General features: G+C 47.1%; 4 protein-coding genes and 1 non-coding gene across 5 annotated transcripts; 2 read left to right on the top strand and 3 right to left on the bottom strand.

Annotated features, from left to right (window-relative positions):
* Nucleotides 1–1,356: 1,356 nt before the first annotated feature.
* On the top strand, nt 1,357–3,016 carry LOC133393977 (RING finger protein vilya). The gene has a single exon (XM_061661640.1). It carries the CDS (start codon nt 1,395–1,397, stop codon nt 2,361–2,363), a length of 969 nt encoding a protein of 322 aa, XP_061517624.1. The 5' UTR covers nt 1,357–1,394; the 3' UTR covers nt 2,364–3,016.
* Nucleotides 3,017–12,159: 9,143 nt separating this feature from the next.
* On the bottom strand, nt 12,160–12,232 carry Trnaa-agc (transfer RNA alanine (anticodon AGC)). Its single transcript has one exon. It is a non-coding gene; the product is annotated as a tRNA-Ala (tRNA).
* A 498-nt stretch (nt 12,233–12,730) lies between these two features.
* Nucleotides 12,731–16,359, top strand: LOC1277886 (uncharacterized). Its single transcript, XM_317394.4, has 7 exons — nt 12,731–13,022; nt 13,387–14,107; nt 14,179–14,637; nt 14,719–15,132; nt 15,206–15,366; nt 15,725–15,883; nt 16,116–16,359. The coding sequence occupies exons 1-7, from the start codon at nt 12,971–12,973 to the stop codon at nt 16,241–16,243; spliced, it is 2,094 nt and encodes a 697-aa protein (XP_317394.4). The 5' UTR covers nt 12,731–12,970; the 3' UTR covers nt 16,244–16,359.
* Nucleotides 16,360–17,640: 1,281 nt separating this feature from the next.
* On the bottom strand, nt 17,641–20,156 carry LOC1277887 (uroporphyrinogen-III synthase). Its single transcript, XM_061661641.1, has 2 exons — nt 20,023–20,156; nt 17,641–19,933 (listed from the first exon to the last, which is right to left on the bottom strand). The coding sequence occupies exon 2, from the start codon at nt 19,705–19,707 to the stop codon at nt 18,925–18,927; it is 783 nt and encodes a 260-aa protein (XP_061517625.1). The 5' UTR covers nt 19,708–19,933; nt 20,023–20,156; the 3' UTR covers nt 17,641–18,924.
* Nucleotides 20,138–20,978, bottom strand: LOC1277888 (exosome complex component CSL4). The gene has a single exon (XM_317396.5). The coding sequence runs from the start codon at nt 20,842–20,844 to the stop codon at nt 20,200–20,202; it is 645 nt and encodes a 214-aa protein (XP_317396.4). The 5' UTR covers nt 20,845–20,978; the 3' UTR covers nt 20,138–20,199.
* Nucleotides 20,979–21,041: the final 63 nt, after the last annotated feature.

The raw sequence follows: 21,041 nt of genomic DNA, 5'->3' as shown, positions 1-21,041 counted from the left end.
GTACTCGTGATTCCATTATCAGATGTACCCGCGTATCAAAAGGGTCACATTGTAGTTCGAAAACTTTGTTAGCCGTTCGAATGATCTTTCTTGCTACAAAAAGACATTTATTTACACACTGCTAATCATCTCATCTAAATTGCTGTATAATGTAGCTCCTTGGCGTAAAATTTGTCTCGCAACGATGAAACTGATAATCGTCCGGCGCATACATTTTGTTCTGCGATTTCATATCGTTTCGGCGGCTAAACACTGATCAAAGGGCGGCGTCGGCAGCAGACGATCGCTATCGTCGGCCCCCCTCGGTTGGCAAACAGGCGACAAATAGTCATCTACGGATCCGATTAGCGCAATTTAATCGTTTCTGCTTACCCATGCCCGAGTGCATAAGTAGATGAATGTACAAGCCGCTGCATAAATGAATAAATACATTTATCGCAAATCCAACCTCCACACACACACACATGCTCCCGTGCTTGTAACGAACGTTTAAAACGTTGGTAAAGAGCTTTTCCTTCGCCCTCCCTTATCACACACTCATAAGTTGGCGAGACACACGAACGATAGCTTAGTCATCGTACGGGGCCGGTTTGCGGGAAAGCTCTTATTCTTTTATTCATAAATTTCCACCTCGTGTGTTCTCCCCACCCGTGTTCCCAATCGCGCGGTACAAAATGTTTTCGCTCTTTACGAAATGGTTGTTTATTTTATCTTCAATCGGGTCCGCGCCATTCTCTCCACTCCCTTTTGCCTGCGCTGACGGCTGCGCCAGCGAAGGCACGTGATCATCTCGCAACCAACCGGACGGCGAATCGTTCAATCAATTATCGAATTACCGGAATGTCAAAATATTGCCCCCACCGCGTAAAACGGCCGCGTGCCGTAAAATGTCAATAATCCGCATAAACAACGAACGACGATGTCGTTGTAGCTGGGGATGTACAGCAAGAGCGGCCATTATCGTGCCGTGTTTTAATCGAGCCACAGGGTATGCGTGAAATAGGGAAGCGAGACGATCCGCCGGTAATGAGGGGAGAAGTGTGCAAGGGGTGTGTTGTACAATAATAATCATAATATTTAAAGTGGCAAGATTGGGAAGAAGATGGCAAAAGGGCTGTTTCGTTGACTTCGTTGAGTCTCTTGCTAAATTGAAAATAATGGCTTTGGCGTTTACTGTAGCGCATTATTTTCATTAAGTTTTGAACGGTTAACGGCCGTTTTGAAATTGATGGCACACTTCTGTAATTGAAGCATCGCCATTGCCATTGGAATAATTTACAATCAAGTAGACACTGAGACGACAAATGTCAAACAATCGTACCGACCGCATTGTTCCGGAACAGTTTCCTAGTTTTGTGTGCCAAAAAGTGTGTGTTTAGTAAACAAAATACGACATGTCCGCCCAGCAATGGATTCACTGCAACCTGTGCAACGCCCAGATGGCGAATAAAGACACAAAGTTCTACCATCTATCCTGCCTGGACGTGCTGTGCCGCACGTGTATGGGGAAAACAAACCGTGGCACTACCTGTCCCGTATGCAACAACTCTCTGCGGCACTTTACCGAGCTGGGCAGTGCAATGGGCAGGAAGGAAAAGATGCTGTACCACTCGTTTCCGGTCGGGCTGTATCAGATGTCCTACCAAACGTTGCTCTTCCAGCACAAGCAACGCAAGCGCCTGGTCGAATCAATATTGAAGACACGCGAATCACTGAAGCGGCTGGATGAGCTCGAGTCCGAAATCAAAAGCCAAGTCGCGCAAACCCAACGAAAGTACGAGAATCTGCGGAACCATCGACGCAGTCTTCAAGAAAACATGCGCCAAACGGTGAGCTCCGGTGGAGGCGAGAGTAGTAACGCTCCAGTAAGCTCCGTGTGCTCCCAGACATTGGGAACGATCCCGCAGCGAAGGATGTCCACGCTCACTCCGTCGGTCTGTCCGCCGAACGTGAACTCCTGCCCACCTGAGCGAAGATATTCGGTCGATTCCTTCAATTTGGCAAACAGTGTGAAGATGTCGCAGGCAAAGTCGACGAACAGTACGTTTAATGTATCAAACATTACAAAGATGTCGCAGGCAAGCTCACAGAATGATTCTGGCATCAGTATGAGCACAATGTCCAGTACTTTTGGCAGCGGTGGAAGCTCGTTTTCTGCCAAGAATACACCAGCGACTATGGTTTCTCCGATCAGAGCGCACCGAATTCCCGCGAGACGCATGTCGGTGGCAGCTGGTGTAGTCCAAAACTCTGCTACACCTCTTCCACCGCAGAGAAGAAATTCAACGGCTACGTTTAAGCAGATTCTGGGTGTACGAAGTCCACAAGATAACAGCAGCAGCAGTACTGGTGATACACGCTAAAGTTCTCTATTCGGTGGAACGGCAGCGAAAACTGTTATAGGTTCTTACAAACAAAAATAAATGATACGATCTATAATGCAAACAAACGTCGTGATACGGCAAGATGTAAGCAAGAAATGCTCTCATCCAATCGCCATAAACTACGGCAGAACTATAATCATAAAAACGGAAGCTGACACTAAAGACCATACAGGCGAACATTGTGTCTAACGAGCAGCGAGAGAAATTGGAAAGCATGTCCGTAATCGTTGTCTATTGGCACTTACCATCGGTTCCCAGTAGTCTCACACGGCCGTAATGCAGAAATGAGCATCGTATAAAATAATGGTAAGTTTTAAATGGTCACGACATACCGATACATCCATTAAGCTGTACTGCACACACACACAAACACCACGTGTGCTAACTTCATCCAATCCAATCAAGCCTTCAGGTATTAAGACATTCAATTCATGCGTTTGGGGAGGCGGTAGGGCCTACCATTAATAACAACCCAAGGTGCCTGCCATCAATTCTCTCTCAATAGTATGATTAGATTACCTTCTTTCAGTACCGTACAAAAGAACGCTCTTAACACTGGTACACACATTGGCGGCAAAGAAACCGAAAAAAGTGGATCATAAACCACCACAGAAAAACCGGTACCCACAACCACGAGGACGGTGCACTTGCGGGCTGCTGCAGGCTCGTAAACGATCGCCAAGCCAAGTTGCTCGCGCGCTGCACTCCATTCGGTAGCGATTGCACCGTGCGTCCTATATTATGGTTCATTTATTTTATCCCTTGCAGCGTCCACTATAAGCTACACCGCCCAGGCACGCAGGGCCACCCATTCGAAGTGTACTGTATGTGTGTGTGTGTATGTATTTTTTACTTTTAAAATGGATCGTACACAACAGCCCCGTCATAAATGTGTAGCAGGCAAGCCATCGTGCGCATATTGCGTGCCAAGCGATATTTTGTTCTACGACCGCCGTGCGGGTTTCGCCCATTGCCGACGGCGATGGGAGTCATCGCTTGGGTCCTCGGTACGTGGGACTTGGTCAAGGTGCCTTCCTCCCTCGGCCTAAGCTAATTCAAAGGCACCACAACCCCATACCCAGTGGGGAAGCATCACGGCGTTCAAGAGAGGGGAGGTCAATATACGATCGCTTACGCTCGGGTACTCCAGAAATATCATACACATGGGGCTCCGTTTTGTGGAGCCATGTATGCATTAAATCAATGACAAGTAATGCATGGCCTAGGGGAATCGTTTCCGCGCCTGGTGCATCGAACGGTATCTGAACTCCAAGGCACACACACACACCCAGTCTCTGGAGTCACAGTCTGGAGTCTGGACTATCAAATTAAGCACAAACCTACACGGTTGCACATCTTCCGCCCGTTTGGTGCCCCGAGGCTGGTGCTTTGTAGGTAAATGAGCAGCATAATTTCATGCCCCTTTCACCCTGTGCCCCGGGGAGAGGAGAACCCTTTCTATTGACGTCTGTCATGCCACTCGAACAGAAAGTGCCTTCTGTTGCGGAGATGGAGAACCGAGAAACTCACCGTGACATTGGAATAATTGTTTCCGTAATTAAAAGCCCCTGCGTTTCTTTTTTGTGTCTAGCGTCAAATTTCCCGGATCTGCTCAGATGAGACTTCATGGCCCTCTGTAGTGAATCAAGCAGTGAATCTGTCTCACTTCACACACCTATACACGCGCAGCCCGTGGTAATGAGTGCATTTCGTGCAGGAAGGGGTGTGTTTATCCGCGCACTGAGTGAACCACCACGATCGACCCGCCGGTCTTTCGTGACGCGGTCGTAAAAGAGGGTTGGTCCGTGCACTGGTCGACCGGCGCGATGGAGGGATCAGTCACACGAGATGAATATACCTCCTCTACGTGGGGTTGTGTGCTGCTACTCGTGATCACAAGTGATCACAGCCCAGAGCGCCATGTGCAGCGCAGTAACAGCAGTGCGATCGTACACACGCCGTCCTTCACGTGAGCGTTGTCACGTGATACGCACCCGTCTCGGGGTGGTAGGGAGCAGTCCGGCGCACGAGACGGCGATTGGACAGTTTGGTAAATAAATCACTGACCGGGCGGGTGTCTTGTCCTCCCCACCCCACCTGGGGCGAGCGATACTGTCTGGTAAGGACGGTTGAGACAGGTGGATTTGCACGGATTGTGTCGGTCTCGTTCGAGCCTTGCCGAACTGTGGGGGGACGTAGTAAGGTGCGATATTACATAACCCGTGCGTCAATACGATTAGCTGGCAGCGCCTTCGCGCGATCGCTGTTCGAGTGTCTGTGTGTTGAGTCTCTGAGGGGTCTGGGGGTTGGTTTTATTGCCTTTGCACGACACAACCATGTACTGTGGTGCTGTTGCCTGAGGTGACTTTTCAACTCGATCAGACGACTGTGCGTATTAAGAGCACTTGCAAAGATAAGTCTTCTTCAGAGTGGATCATTTTCATGAATATTATGAAAAATTAAGATAATTCATAGTTATGTGTTGAGGCCATCGTATGTCCCGAACTCCGCTCCAAAAATCTACCTCAGAATACTCAAATATTAATTATAATTTTGTACAATTATAAAATTATGTTTCGATGTCACCAATTAACCAGCAAAATAAACCACGTTTAAAGACGATTAACATTCTAAATGCCATAAAGCCCCCTAGGTCGGTGTTAGGGCCTCATGTTTACTTAACGACATCACAAGCTCGATCCTCCCTCTGGGGATTATTATAAAACAATTGTCGAATCGACCGCCGTCGAGCGTTGGCCGTGGACTGGTGCGTTTACAGCCTGCCTGCAGCTATTAGTTTTACTACCGAACCATGTTTAGTTCATAAACTCCTTGCGCTCTTACCCTTTCCTGCCCCACGCACACACACACACATTCTAAGGTCGATGCTAAAAATGACTCTTTCCGATGTCGTACGACCACCGATGTGATCTTTGCCGTACTTCTCTCAAGTACCCAGGTCGAGTTTCCCTTTCGATTCGGTTGACATAAAACACCGCAACGGATGCAAAAAAAAACGAGAGCGCGAGATGGTGAAGGTGGATGACGATAACCTCCTTTCTAACTCCTACTACTGCCCTCTTGGTACCAACGATCCATTCCGGTGGTCTATCGAACTCACTCAGTTCGATCGGTTGACTGTATGACGTGTATTATTAATAACGCAAACCGTTCGCAACAGAGCGCCCTCCCAGAGTACCTTTTCTTGATCGCTTCTTGGGTTTCGTAGTTGTTTTGTTTCACGTTGTTTACGACCCTGGTGACATTCTAAGCACCGACGATGACTGTGCAACGGTAGGGAAGGAAGGACCTTGCTCAACATGAACTGCGGAATAAATCGAAAAGCCGCGAACCTGCCGCCGCACTGTGTGACAATGTGACAATGAACACGATGAAAGACACGATAGAAAAATCGCACCTAAAGGCACGAAAAGCGGAGGGTTACTATTGAAACAATTTAATTGGTAAGCGCAGGTCTCCGTCGGTGTAACTTCCTTCCTTCCTTCCTAGTGGTGATGACGGCATGATTCGTACGATGGGAAACGTTCTTCAAAAAGCCCTCATTAAAAAGTGTGTGTGTCTGCTGAAGTGAAGAAGCGAAAGAGAACGACAAAAGAAAATATGTGTCAAACGCTGCAGATGATCGATAATTTTGAACCATTCAGGTCTTTTTTTTTTGGCGTGGAAGATCTTTCAGTGGTTCCAAGCTGGTGCCTCAATCAAGAGCGGTAGCCAATTGATCGATTCGATCTGATCGAAGTTAGATCAGGGTCATGCCACATTGGCGGTGAATCAGCTCCAAAGACGACAGTGCAGTCACATGATGGCCAACGAAGGGATTTAGCTGGGGAAAACCCCGCTCAAAAACCGTCCGACTGGGGCCAAACAAAAAGGTCACCGTGATGAGTGAATGAGTGCGCCCAAGCGCCCGGGCCCGAAAAAGCCAAAACTCATGCATTAATTGGCTGTGTGTCAAAGGGTGTTCTGTGTCGTGGTGTGCCGATTTGATGAAGCGGTAATAAGCCCACGAGTTTTCGTGGGATTCGTCGCTCCAAACTGCACAAAAGACTGAAACAATGAAGCAAGCGACGAACCTCCTTCCACCGCCTGAGACAGAACGAGGGGAGACTAGAACCAAGAGGCTAATCCCTACTAATACATGTGGGGTGCACGTGCACGGGTGGTAAAACTGTAATGATGGGGAGGCACATACGGACACATGCACACGTACCCGCTAGTAAGGTCATCTCGCCTGAGGTGTCCTCTCCGGTTGTACCTATTAACGCCATACGATTGTTTGATTGTTTTGCTGTCTTCCTTTCCGAAGGTTGCGGGCTCATCGTGCTGCCAAGTCGCTCGTAGATCAATGAATCGATGTAAGTACAAGAAAACCTTTTCATTCAATAAATAACATATTGTTTTTGTTTATGATGTGGTGCGAATACTCTGGGGGGTAGGGGCAGTAGAACATTATTTATGTGTCTCCTGCATGGGGTAACACATGAGTTTTTGTTTTCAATTTCCAATCCCCATCATTCATCGCCGTGTAAATCACTTGTTTAGTAGGGCGAAGGTCAATAGGGTTTGGTGGTGCTGGTGCTACTAAGCCCTTTTGCATGGGGATTGTCGGCAGTTTGATGCGGCGCCTTGTTGTTTATTGAAATTGTTTGTCGAACCTATAATTCAGACGTATTTGTGGTAAAGAATATTGCATGTTAATTACAGTTCAACAGATGAGTCGTTAATTTTAGCTGATATTTAAAAATAATTACTATTTCTTGCTCAACTTTTTGCTGTAAATGATTGTCTTTAGTAAGTCTCACGAGTCACCTCTGAAATAACCCAAAGTAATATAAATTGTCGGTACATTTTAGGAGAATTTTGTGCCCCAATCTTTTAGCTTCTACTAAGACTTTTTCCGCGAAATAAACACACTGAAATGAGTCACGCAAATCATTCTGAAATAAAGGGAAAAAAAGATCACTAAGCATTTTAGATAGAAATAAAAGTTGATCCACATTGCGCGTTCGATCGACACTGCCCTATAAATGTGATATAAACACAAACACCAGTGGCTAAAAGTGGCCACCAAAATGCTCACGTTCCCAACACCAAACGCTAATTCAAAGCAAACAAAGCGGTAAAGGTATGTTTTTTGTTTGTTCGTTCGGCCTGCAAACGGCCCAACGGAAGCCCCTAGACAGCATAACCTTAACAAACTAACCGAACGGTTTGATGTGTGTATCATAAACCTTGATGCACGGAAGAGTTTTATATCCCGATGGGAACACCGCACACTAAACCTCGCACGATTTAGAGCAGACCTACCTTCCGCTGCTCAGTTGTGCGAGTTTTCTCAGCAATTTCATCCCGAACTGGTTTCTTTCTGGGTGCTCTTTTTGTGGCCAGACAACGTGGTGTGAAGCTAACAAACCATTTCGGAAGGTTTAGTTTGCCAAATCCGCTGCGGGGAGCGGTTGCAATAAAAGTGGTAACAAACTACCTCTGTTTGGAGGAAGGCTTCTCACAAGTACGCAGTTTTACGACAACCAACACCTGACTAAATGACATCTAGTTTTGGGCAGCTCCGATAAGACTGAGCCCGCGTCAAGTGTGATGGAGGAGATTAGGGATCACTCCGCTCCAGACTAGCAGCACTCCACGCGCAGATCCACGCTACTTGAAATCGGTTTGCAAACGTGAGATTAATTACTGAACAGGAAACGAACCTCCATTGCCACTCACCTTACTACCTCTAGGAGTATTGCTTTAGCTCGTGCCATAATTAACTCTCCTTGTTTCATTTGTGCTTGCGCCGGGCTGGAAGATCGCGAGCGATGCCACAAAATGCTGTGGAAGCTGGCCGATCAGATAACCTAAAAGTACACAATCCGATACACCAATCGCGCCCCGATCCCCTGCTTCTACCCTGCTTGTGAATGTTTTAACGAGCCATGCTCTAATTTTATCCCACAGAGGCCTCCAAAAACCAAACCACACCAGGACCACATTGCCAAAGTAAGGTGCCTCGAGGTGTCGTAAAACACTACCGTTGTCGGCTGGGACAGCGTGGTCCGTCCGGATGTGTGAGTGTATGTCTCTCGCTCCCCACAGTCAGCCGACCAAACCTTACCGGCGCACTTAACGCACGCTGATTGGATCAGTCGTAAAGGAAAGTAAAGAACGCTGCTTTAATCTTATCACAGTTTAATTGCGCCGTTAAAGCCAGCTTTTATGGACCATTTCCCCCTTCTTGAGAGGGGTGCGGTGGTGTTTGGGTGGAGGCAGTAGTGTAGCGATACAGAAGTATAGCACCGCCAAACTGGTGGACACATGAAAAAATGTGTTATTTTGTTATAACATTATGGTAAAAGAGACAAAGAGCAAAACGAAACTCCCAGTTGGAACATGTGAATTCGCGCACTTTACGACATTTAACTGGTTCGCTTTTCTTCGCGATCAGTGTGCGCAATATTGTGGGGCGAGATTGTGATCTCGTGAGTCGACTCATCTCCCCCGCTGTGATGGAGCAAATGGAACCACTTTCCATCCCTGCTCCGTGTTGAAGGGGGGAAGGTTTTATTTTTAATACTAAATTGATCAAATAACGCCCCAATGTGAACCACTTTCGACGAGATTATCCCGCAGCCAGAGCAACAGTGTCGTTTGCGTATCGCTTAAATGAGATGGTAATGGTCGCATTCTTTCGCCCATTTCGTCCCATTCTCTTCCTCTCTCGTCCCGCTGTGCATCCCGATCAATAGCCACCGTCCAAGGACCAAGTTGAGATCAGCCCAGTTTTGCGATCAAGCCCAAAAGCCGATTACGGTGCACGTTTTTACTGCAGTTTACTGCAAATCACACACACACACACACACACCCGCCAGCCACACCTTACTTGCTACGCTGTAAATGCAATTACGCTTTTTGCACTCCCTTGGGCTTATTACTTTTGTTTAATAAACCGAGACAATTCGAAGATTGCAGATTTCTCCGCTACCATTAGGTTTCGCTCGGAAAGACACTCGATTCTTGATTTACGGACGACCCCACCCCGTTTCCGCGTCACGATCGCTGGTGCAGCAAAGGGAACTCTTGCAGCTCCCCCGCAGAAGAAACTCAATTCCAACATCGTGAGATATTTCTTCTTTCTTTCTTTTTTATTGGAAAAAAAGGAACGAAACAAACGGAAACCATCCAGAAGTCGTCCCAACCGTCACCGGAGGGACACACACACACACACATTATTATCCCCGGCAATCATCCACACGCATTCACACACAGTCCTTCTCTGTCTCTCACACGGGCAGGTTGTTTCGGGCCGGCGGAGTGAAACAATATAATTTACGGACCATTATCAACCCACGCAGCCGCCAGTAACGGACGGCGTATAACGCGCGAGTGGCGCGGCGCACGAGCATGGTTATAATTTTGACAACATTATTCTGCATCCCAGAGACGTCCCGAGGGAGGAAAAGTAATACGAGAACCGCCTTTCTCGCGCGCACTCTTCAATGGTTCATTGGAAATTCATTCCATCCCGATTTTATGACACACACACACACCAACACCACCGGACATGCGCGATCGCGGTGAAAAGCCCCTTATTGGATGTGATTTTTTACTGCTTGCCTCTATGTACCCGTACGCCACCACAGCGCAGTGTTTACATACCTTGGGCATCGGTGAAGTAAAGCCAAATTGATCCCACCCCAATCAGTAGGCGCTGGAGAGAAGAATCGTGCAGATAAAATTTTAATTGCGTTGACGGGTGGCCAGCCGAAGACTTCTTGGGATGTTTGTGTCAGGATTGTGTGTGATTATGGCCATTTAAGCGGTGAGTAAATACGCTCTGCTGTGTTCGGTACAATAAGTGGGTAAATATATAAAACAACTGCATAAACAAACAAGCAAGATAAACAAGCTAATCAACACCGCTCGTGATGGATGATGGCGGGAGCCGTGGTGGTGCTGTGCGTGTTGCGTGCATTTAGGTGCTTTTTCATATTCGAGACCCTTTCGGGTGAGTTGACTCAAAGAGTAGGGGGACACAATCGTTCAAAAGGAGGGCAATTATGTGTGTAATAATTATTGCAATTTCATTGGAATAATTTTTCTCTCAATATCAACTCCACAGTCTCATGTACAGCTTCTGATTAAAATGCATCGTGCACAACGACACAGCGCACACAGCTAATGCTGCTGCATGTTTGCTCGTCTATTGCGATAAGGCTTATAAATAAAATCATAAATTCTACTCACAACACAAACAAGCGGCCGATCCTCTCGTGATCTCTTCAAGCGATCAGTTTCAATCGATGTGCACCCCAAACCGACACATGCACCCAGTTTGATGCAACGCTCGGTTGGGTGCGGGCGCTAATAATCTTTCCGTTTCGAGAAATGAAAACACATGCCACTCTGTAGGAAGAAAGAAAAGTGGCGATAAAATCCTCCATGACATTAATGTTCTTTGCGAGCAGTTGATATCATGTTTTTTTCTTGTGTCTGTGGCGTGTTTGTGGTGCAACGATGTTGGAATGTATGCTCCCCGAGGCCGGTGCGGGTCGCATATACACGGGGACACGATGGAATCCACTGGACGTGTCGTGCAAATTCCAACAGCAATTGCATTGCCCACTGGCCACAGCAGCACTTACACACCATCGGTTTCATCTCTTCGGATAAAGTTGTATTGCGATGCTTCGCTACATCTCTTGCCGGGGTTTGTCGTCTCAACAGCAAGGCGTTGAGCAATTTTCCGGCGTGTCAAAGACTGTCCTGCGGGAGCTGCCGGAAGATGCTTCCATTCCCGGTCAGCAGCAGGGGTGCGTCCGACCGATGCCTGAGTCCTCTCCCTCCCCGGGCGGAGTGAAGTTGGTCCTTTCTTTTCAATTACTGCACACCCGACGCCAAACCCGTATCCCGGGGATCCCGCCGTAATTAATAATCGCTAATTGCCGATATTATCTCCAACGGGTGGATCCCGTCGCGCCTGTGACCCCATACGGAGGAACGGTGCGCAACGACCGTCGTGTGTTCCTTTTTTGAAGTTATTCCTTTTATGCTCCCCAAATGGGGTGATCTCTGCATGGCAAGTGGTTCGACTTTAGAGCCGGCGGGCGCATGACAGCAAAGCCAAAAATGCATCCCCTTTGCTGTCTTGCCAACTGGGTCATTGTTAATGAAATTGTTGAATATGTTCAATTAACGGTCCCCCAGCCCGTGGCCCAAGATTGATGAGCTCGGATAGGAGGTCCTCGGGTTTTTTTTGCAGGCGAAAGATTTTTGTCTTCACACAATCTACGGGGGGGCTGCGGCTGGCGATCTCGTGTGGCTCCCTGTAGTCCTCGCCGCACGTTGATGCATGTAATATCAAGTGTAATGGTTTGGTATGGAATGCTTTTCGGTGTGCCAGTCGAGCCGATTGATTGATTTGTTGCTCGGAGTGGTATGGGAAGGAAGGAGATAGGATGTGGCAGAGGAAGGGAAAGGTACGGCAACCATAATTGCTTACCAATCGACCGATCTGAAGCATGAAACACAGGTAGTTGTGTCTTACTGGTCTTCCTGGGGAGTTTTAATTTTGGTTATTTTTTAAGGCTGGTTGCAGTATGATAGTATAAAATTTCACTGAAATAGTATTTTTATTTTTAAGTTTGGTAAACATTTGAACTGTTAAAATATGTTTTATTAATAACTGAGTTACCAGAAACTACTTACTAACTTGGGATGGCGAGTTGAACTTCGAAGCAGCGATAAAAAGATTTTACTCTGGAGATGCCGGGTATCGATCCCGGTACCTCTCACATGCTAAGCGAGCGCTCTACCATCTGAGCTACACCCCCTTTTGAGAGAGGGCGCGCTATTAAGGAACAGATCATGCGGAACCAAACTATCATCGAAAACAATACAATTATAGCTTTAGCTTTTAACACAGTTTTTGGTTTAAAAGCCTAAAATTGACTTTAATTTCATAATTATCAATGAAATATTGCATCAGCAGATCAAAAATAGCAATCTGCAATCCCGATAAATAGATTGCTTGTGTGATTTTACTAATCTTTAAGAAGTAGCAATCCATTTTACCCATCTTATCTCTTACGCGATACTGCCCAATGCATGATGAAACAATCCACACCAGAAAAGCGTGGAAATCCACTAGCAATCTAATAAAGAAGCCCTTCAACTAATAGCCTAACAACAACACACACGTTAGAGGGCGGCCCTCCTCGCTCTCTCTTTTTCTCTTTCTCTAATAATATACATTTGGCATCTTATCATCAACAACCGCCGTGCCAACAATTGATAACGCTGGGGCCTCCTCATCAACGCGTAGTATCGGTGTAAAGTGAAGGAGTTGCGCTGTTTGTCGGTGATAAAAATGTCTTCATCAAACCAACTTAAATCAAACCCTCACCTGGTGTGTGCAATTTAGTATGATTTGTTCGCTCCCAGGTCCAAAACCGCTCGCTCTCGAGCCATGCGTGTGGCGTTGATCCGGTTCGCGCCGTGAGTTGAAAAAACGAGTGATTGGATTGTGATAAAACAGTGATTTTTTGTGGAAAAGAGAGAGTGATTGAGAAATGGCTCTATCGACAAGATTGTTTAGTGTTTCCGTGTTTGTGCTTTTGTTTGGTAAGTGTTGCATCATTGTGAAAACGTGGCGTAATAGAAAAGTGAAATTGTTCATTGAAAAGCACATGCAATTGCTCCATTGCCACCTGTTTGTGGAACCAGTGCATCGTGCAAAATACCATCCTGTATGTCAATGGTGTCCAATTCCGTATCGAAACATGTCTGAATTTGTGTTTGTGTGTGTGTTTGTGTCAGCATAACCTCTCCCCCACGCGATAAGATAAGCGAAATCGCAACTTCAAAGTGTTATTGTTCAATGACGAGGTTTTAAGCGAATCAACAATGGGCTGCTTCGTGCATTGCTCGTGCTTCTCGTAGTGCAAAAAGCAAGGAATTGGTTTTGATGTGTCGTTATCTGTTGCAGCATCGAACGTTCTCGTCACTGCACGCCCGCAGGATGAGACGAAAGAGCTCACGGCCGATCTGCAATCACCTCCAGATGACAAGATCAGCCAAAGCTCCCTGACCGATGACTACGTGAACTGTCCTCCAGAAGATGCGGCTGCAGAAGAACAGCTTGATATGGCACCACCACCGCTGGCAGAGGAAAAGGAGCAACAGGATGTCACTCGTGGAAAGTTTGAAGATTTTGCTCCACCCGTAAAGGAGGTGAACGGTCGAGTGATGAGACCTCCGGGGATGCGTCCACGTGGGAACCCTCTGGATGATCTGGAGATCATTGACGATCAAGAAGACGTGGAGCTGCTTGACATGTCGGAAAACCTTTCCGTCGGTGATGTTGGAAAGGTGTTTGAAGAGGCCGCTGACACACAGGAAGCTTCTGGAGATGTTGAAATACAGGTGGAGGACACACAACGCGAAGAACCTAAGATCCCCCAACTAATCCACGTTCCAGTTCATGAGCAAAACATCCCTCTGAATGAAGGTGATGACGGTTGGTACGATGTGGATAATGGACAAGGTCCTCTCAAGCATCTGAAAGCGCAAGTCCTATACAATCTGGAGGAAGGTGAATCCAAAGCGCAAGGTGTGAAGAAGTATCTGGACCAACATCCGGAAGAGATCACTGTGACCTCACCCAACTATCCCAACCCTTATCCGAGCGTTGTTGATGATATGCGAAAGTGAGTAACTGATGGGAGTTACCTTCCAACGTTTTATCCTCCCATTTCAAGCCGCATTTCCTTCTCCTCAGTTTCTCGGTCGATGGTGGGCGCGGCATGCAGATCACGATCCATGACATAGATCTTGATCCAACCACTGACTTCCTGTTTATACGTGCTGGTAATCTGGAAGACACGCTCGAGAAGGGTCCGGTACTTACGGGCACGTACCAGGAACCGCTCCGTTTTCTTATACCACAATCGACCTTCTTCACCATTCACTTCGTCGCCGGACAGGAAAATGGCACCGAACAGAGTCATCGAGGCTTCCAGCTTTCGTATGCCCCGTTCGGTGAGCTAAACTCTCCCACGACACCGACCACAACGGAAGTGATCGTACCGCAGGAGGAGCTACAGTGGACGACGAAGGAAATTGTCATCACACCGGCGATGATGGATCTGCCGAGCACGTGGGCCGAGATTAAGGAAGCGCTTTCGAACGCCAGCAACCAGTACATCGAAAATCGCACCCTGTCGTACATGCCGAGTCGGTAGGGAAATAGAAAACAGAGTTTCAGTTTGTTCTTGTTGAAAGACGGAGTGTACTTAATATGTCTGTTTCATTATTTTAGCCCGTTCGATGTGAAGCTTCTCGCTCGCAAGTGTCCCGACACGTGGAGGAACTACGAGAACTGCGTAAGCCTGGAGTTTGCCGTACCGCTGCGGCCCATCTTCTACGAACCGTCGGACGATGATGATGGGTTGGATTTTGGATTTGGGAACAAGTTCCTGCAGAAAGGTTTCATATCGATCTCTACCACCGAGGCGACCGAGCCGCAGTACGAGCTGGATGTGGCGAGGCTGGACGAAATGTGGGAAGAGTATGGTCAGATGGCGTTACAGCGTGCCGGGTACGAGATGTACATTATGCCCGAGAGCAATCGCATCCTGCTGACGTGGATCGGCATCAGTCTGGCGATCGTGGGCACCTTCCTGTTCGTGCTGTACATGATATGGAAGATCGACATCTTCAAGGACTATCGCAGGTGAGCATTGCGCTTGTCTTGCGCATGAATCATCTCTGCAGCTTGCGCTAAACAAACGTGCCTTTTCACGCAGGGTTTCACGCACCAGCCACCACACAACGGTGGATGATGATAAGAACGAGCTGAAAAAGAAAGAGTTTGACATCTCGATGTTCCCGTCGCCGCACCAGGTAGTGCCGACCTTCTTCCCCACCGGCGATCCGTACAATGCGGCCGAAGCGGATGCGCAGTACGGTAAGCAAGCAAAAACGCGGAACCAGTTTTACGCCAGCTCATTACCAGCGACACCAACACCATGCGGATTCGACAGTAATTACATTAGCGAGACAAAAACGGTTCCACCAAATTCGGTTAAATAATGGGGCCAATTTTTCGGAAATTACACACCATTTAAGCTTCTTTGGTTTCAGTCTCTCAGGCACACGCACACACACAGTAGTTTACACACTAAGTGTCGTTGGTGTATGGTGATAAAAACAATATTTTAAGACAGTCCTGGCTGCTGGTTTTTGGGGCGGTGCTGTACCAAAGCACGGAATCAGCTCAAACAAACGGTTTGATACGGTTTCGGTTTTCTTCTTCTTGGGTGTAGCGTACGATAACGCCACGATGAGCCAGTGGCCGGAAGACTTCAACGAGCCGCGCTATCCCGAAACATCGTTCAGCGCTGGTAATCAGCGAACCGGTCCGACGCGCCCCTACGAACCCGTCTCCCCGATGGACCTGTCACCCGCACCGGTCGATTTTAATGGTATGTAAAACCGGGCACGCTACCGGTGTACCCTCCGGGTACAGGGATTTTTAAATTTAAAACCATCAACAGACGAGCTCTGCCGGGTGTGCTCGGAACTTTATCCTGACACAAACGGCACTGCTGATCCGTTTGTTTTTACGAAACATTTACATTTCGGGTCGGTTTCCAATACAGTTTCTGTTCGTTTTTCTTGTTGTCTGTTTTCATTTCGATTCGGCACACACGGCAGCCTCGCCACGATCGGGACGTCCTTCGGCCGGCAGCAAAAATAATCCATTTTTATCACCCCGCGGAGGACCACGAACGTCGTCCGTTGGCAACATGCCGCCGCCACCCCCACCGCCCGGTATGAGGTAATAAACTGTGGAACGCGGTTAATTAAAAATATGCGAAATGAAGCAACGAAAGGGGCAAATTAGAGCGAACAGAGTGAGAGAGAAAACTCTATAAAATAAAGTAACAATCGAGAAGGATTCAATGTCTTGTTTTTGTATCAACCGACAACAACATCTCCATTTCGTATTGGAAAAAAAAACTTAAACATCGATCGGTCACTTGGTTTTCGATCGCTACCCTTCGTGTGCCTCACGCATTGGCAGATTTGCATATAGGGCAATTTTCATAAGGTTGATGAAAAACGCATTTCTCATGTGGCTTTCGCGGGAGAAATAAATTAATTAATTTCATGACGCTAATCTTGCGGTGCGCGGTGCTCACGGCTCGCTCGATCTCTCGAGCTGCACAGGATTTCGGAGGGTTGTGTTCCATTATCGGTTCACTACACTGGCACGGCCAATCAAAAATCCAATCAAAAGCGTCCCTATCGTATCCGTCAGTGTTGAAGGTATGGCTTCCTTCTGTTTCTCGTCAAGGGGCTCGTTATACAGGCAGCTCCACTTTAAATCGTTATCAAAACACCGATATACACCCAGCTCCTCTCCCCTGTTCTTCATTCGGGGTGGAGGTGGTTGAAGCATGGGAAGTGTATTATAAAATATGCAAACCTCCTTCTCAACCACTGGGTATTTCTCCTCTCTCCCACTCCGGGTGGCCTTACTCCCATTTACTCCCACGGGGGACATTCGGGGCATAAAAATAATAATATTGATTTTACATTCATTTCTTCATTTTCCGCAAATTAAGCTTCTGGCACGCCAAAAGACAGCTTGTTGGAACTCCTGTCGCCAGGGATATGAACATCGAATGTGTGTGAGTGTGTGTTTGGTGAAGATGAAGAAAGGCGGAACATAATCTCGACCGCGCGCGCACTCCTTGATGTGATAATGAATCCACCGTGGTACGATCGCGGGAGGAGGAAACACACGGTTGCCGATTTTCTGTTATTAATTTCTGTCCTCTGTCCTCACGTTCTCGGCAGGTTAATTACATGGGCTGCTCTTTCTGCGGGGCCTGCAAACGATAATTACACTAATATACAATAAACGAAAATGATCATAATTTTGCGCGATGCTGTGAGAGCGAAACACTGAGCCCGGTTTCTTCCTCCAGTCGTTGTGTGTTTGGCCCATTGCCGGACTGAGTTTTATCAAGGCATAAAATTAAGCTTTGTTGTCGCATTCATTGCTTAATTCAGCTTGAAACGATGGCTTCCCAGGGTGGGGATCGTTGGACCGAAAATATGGGGAAAATATTGACTTTTTGCATCTACCACTAGGTCTATACTATTTTAAAACGTTGAATGAAAATTGCTTTTCCATAACTCACTACTGACCAAAATGAAATTCAACTAATTATTCAACATTCTGCCAATTGTGTTGGCATCCTCTAATGCTTTATTTAAAACGCGCCCCGTACTTAATTGGAATCGGAAACTAGTTCAAAAAGGTTAACAATTATTTTATAACGATGACGTGTTGGTGTGTAGCGTACACGAATTATTTAACGGATTTTAAATTTCACTAAGCTAGACTAAAACTATAATTTTGCTTGTTTTTATTTCTCGCTTGAGAAAAAGGGGATTAAAATGATCAAAAGCTAAGCAGAAGAGGCTATAACACAATTACTACTGTAAGTAAAACGATAACAAGTGCGCGTAAAACATAACGAAAGAAAGGAGAAATCCATCTAAAAACGGTTCTACAGTGTCCCCCTCGCCGGCTAGGCCGTGTGTTCGCCTCGTGACACGTGTCGGAGCCACGGTGTGTGTGTGTGTGAGTTCGAGGAACTTAATATATTGTTCATTACATTATTGTATCTTGATTTGGCTTATTGACGTACAGGTTCCATTATCTCAGTAACAACTATAGTGCCGATGCACTACTACTTCCTCGCACCGGGGAACGACACACGTACACATGGATTATTTCTAAAACAGTGCCTAAAAATTGACTTCATGCACCTTCTCATACATGTTTGTCCCTCCTGTGAACTACGAAGATATTCTTCGAACTGATTGCTGTGCTAACAATATATAAAGCGATACAAAAGATTACAAAAAAACCAGACCTCTAAAAAGCGATCAACATTGTTTGCAGACATAAGGATGGACCGATTTGCTTTTGTGTCACAGTTCGTGTCCGATGCTTAAGGGAATTCTCTTGCTTGGCGTAGTAATAATATAGAGAAGATCTAACGTATTTCCAAAAACTTAAAAGATGTTTTGGTTTTTATAGAAAGACAAACCGTTGTAATAAAGCCTTCCCGGTTCCTTCATCGCTAATTCCAACTGGCTAGTATACATTTTATAACAACAAGATTTCGATAACATTCACGATTCTTTGTAAGGAGATAGGGGTGTTAGGCTGTCTTAATTCTACGAGTTTCTCGAGCACTTGTTCTTGGATATTGTATTACAAGGTAAAAGAACTCACAAATACTTCATCCGCTCTCTGTGTGTGTCTGGTGTGTGTCTGTGTCAACATTTAGGAAAAAATATACACCGAAGACGGATTATTGCACTCTTGGTAATCTGTTTCCAGCGCACACTCACTTCTTGCGCGCAGTGTATATGTATGTCCTGTTCACCGTTCGCGTTCTTCTCCCAGTTTCATCTACACAGCCAAATAGTGCGCACCGCTTTAGGTGTCCTGTAGCAGCGCACCAACGACATAGTCAGGCGACGGCTTCTCCGCCGTCCGGTGCACCGTGATGCCCTTGTTTTCGATCGCTTTCTTCGTGCTCGGCCCGATCGCAATGATGCGCTTGCCGGTCAGATCAATGCGATGCTTCTCGAACACGTGCGCACAGTAGTTAATCCCGGAGGGGCTGAAAAAGAGTAAGCTATCGATCGTCCGATCACCTTCCTTCTCCCGCTCACCCGCGAACAGGGCGACCAGGTTTCGTTCCAGGTCGCGATGTGGCACCGTTTCGTACACCTCCACCGAGTCGAGCGAGTAGCCATACTCGGACAGTTTGTTCTGCAGCACGTCCTGCTTGAGATTGCCGCAGGGGAACAGGAACGGCATCGTGATGGTTTTGTTGTACAGGTCGGTTTTGATAAAGTCCGCCAAATTGCTCGCATTCCCCGAATGGTGGCCCTTGGTGTCGAGGTCCAGCGTGCGCTGGATGAGCTCCCGGGACGTCTCACCAACGCTGTAGTTGTCCAGCGTTTTCCAATCGTCCTTCAGCTTGCGCTGGCCCTCCAGCGCGTCCCGCACGGCCGTGATGCTGCGCGGGCTGGTAAAGATAAGGCCTGAGTACTTGTAAGGCGACAGCAGCCGATCCCGCAGCACGTCCAAGTTTTTGAACGAAAAGTCTAGCGTCGGTATGAAGACGGGCTCGTAGCCGTGCTTCTCCAGCAGTGTGCCATAGTTGTCCGCATTTTCACTTTCCGACTTTAGTATCACCACCACCTTTCGCATCGTGCTCTGCTGATGTCGGGACCAGTCTTACCAATTGAAAATCTGCAACGTGTACACTGCAGCAAAGCACCAGGAAGGGAGCGAGCGATTGGAGGCCGCAATTGGTGTTGATTATGCGAGCGAAATTTTCACCATTTATCGATGTTTATGTTTTGCTTTTGTTGCCTCCACTTTGACAGCTGATGTGATAAGGACCGTAAACAAATGCAAATGTTGTGTTGGATAGCTAATATTGCGGAAAGTTGTTGAAGTGTTTTTGAAAAAACAGAGCTAAATTATTGTTTGCTATAACAAGTGAATTTTTGAAATAATTACCACAAAGTGCTTTAGTTTTGTTCTTCGATAATTGCGAGATTCAGATCGACATGGGAAGCTCTCGACCGTACGCTATAAACGTTCTCAACTGTCACTGCAATGTTTACGTGTGGAATTTGAAATTGTACATGAATTTATTCCTTTTGCTTTACAATATCTGCATTTTTACTCTTAAAATTAAAACAGCGCTAGACTCTTCTTCAGCGACTCGCCCTTCTCCGGTACCACCTTCGCTACTTTGCGTGGCTCTTTCACCAGCGTCACCGGACACTGCACTTCCGTCCAGCAGATCGGAACCATCGGAATCGGATCCGCGCCCCAGGTAGCGCGCGAACTCGGAGAAATTGCCACCACAACGCCCAGCTCATTATCCGCCGTGGAAAGATGGAACACGTTCAGCTCGATTTGATGCAAAACTCGGGCCAGAATGATATCGCCCGGTCGGAAGCATTTGTGCATTTCCACACGATCCACCTCCGTGGCGCGCACGTCCTCCTTGCGGATGATTCCACGCAGCGTGCGGTTCAGTGCCGTTTTTCCGATGCACAGTATGCGGCATCTTGCCATTCGATTTTGTACGGCCGTGATCCGTGCTGTGACAATATCGCCTATGACCGGGACCGTTGCTCCGCCGCCGAAGGAAACCACCGAGATGAAGGTGTTTTTCTCGCGCTTCTTCATCTGCACGATGCCGGCAAGGGTGGCGTGAATGTAGCCCAGCTTTTCGTACGTTCCCTGGCCGGCAACGGTGAACTCGGACGCGGCACACAATATCTGACCGGGGACACAAATCAGTGTTTGATCTTCACTTTCTTCACTCATTGTTAATGCCGGCTGATGGGTTTAATAGGTAGAAAATGAAATTAAACTGAGCGAGACAACGTGGTGCGGTCGTTTCCGAACGTGATTTTACTGTAAACAAACGCACGGCCTGTGCTCTGTTGACTGCCGAGCGATTTGACAGTTGAATATTACAGCGGTACCTGTGACTATTACAGCGGTACCGAGGTGCACAGTGG

Source organism: Anopheles gambiae, chromosome 3 (assembly GCF_943734735.2).
Source record: "Anopheles gambiae chromosome 3, idAnoGambNW_F1_1, whole genome shotgun sequence".
NCBI lineage: Eukaryota > Metazoa > Arthropoda > Insecta > Diptera > Culicidae > Anopheles > Anopheles gambiae.
The sequence above is the reverse complement of the archived record's forward strand: the minus strand, read 5'-3'. Positions and strand labels throughout refer to the sequence as shown.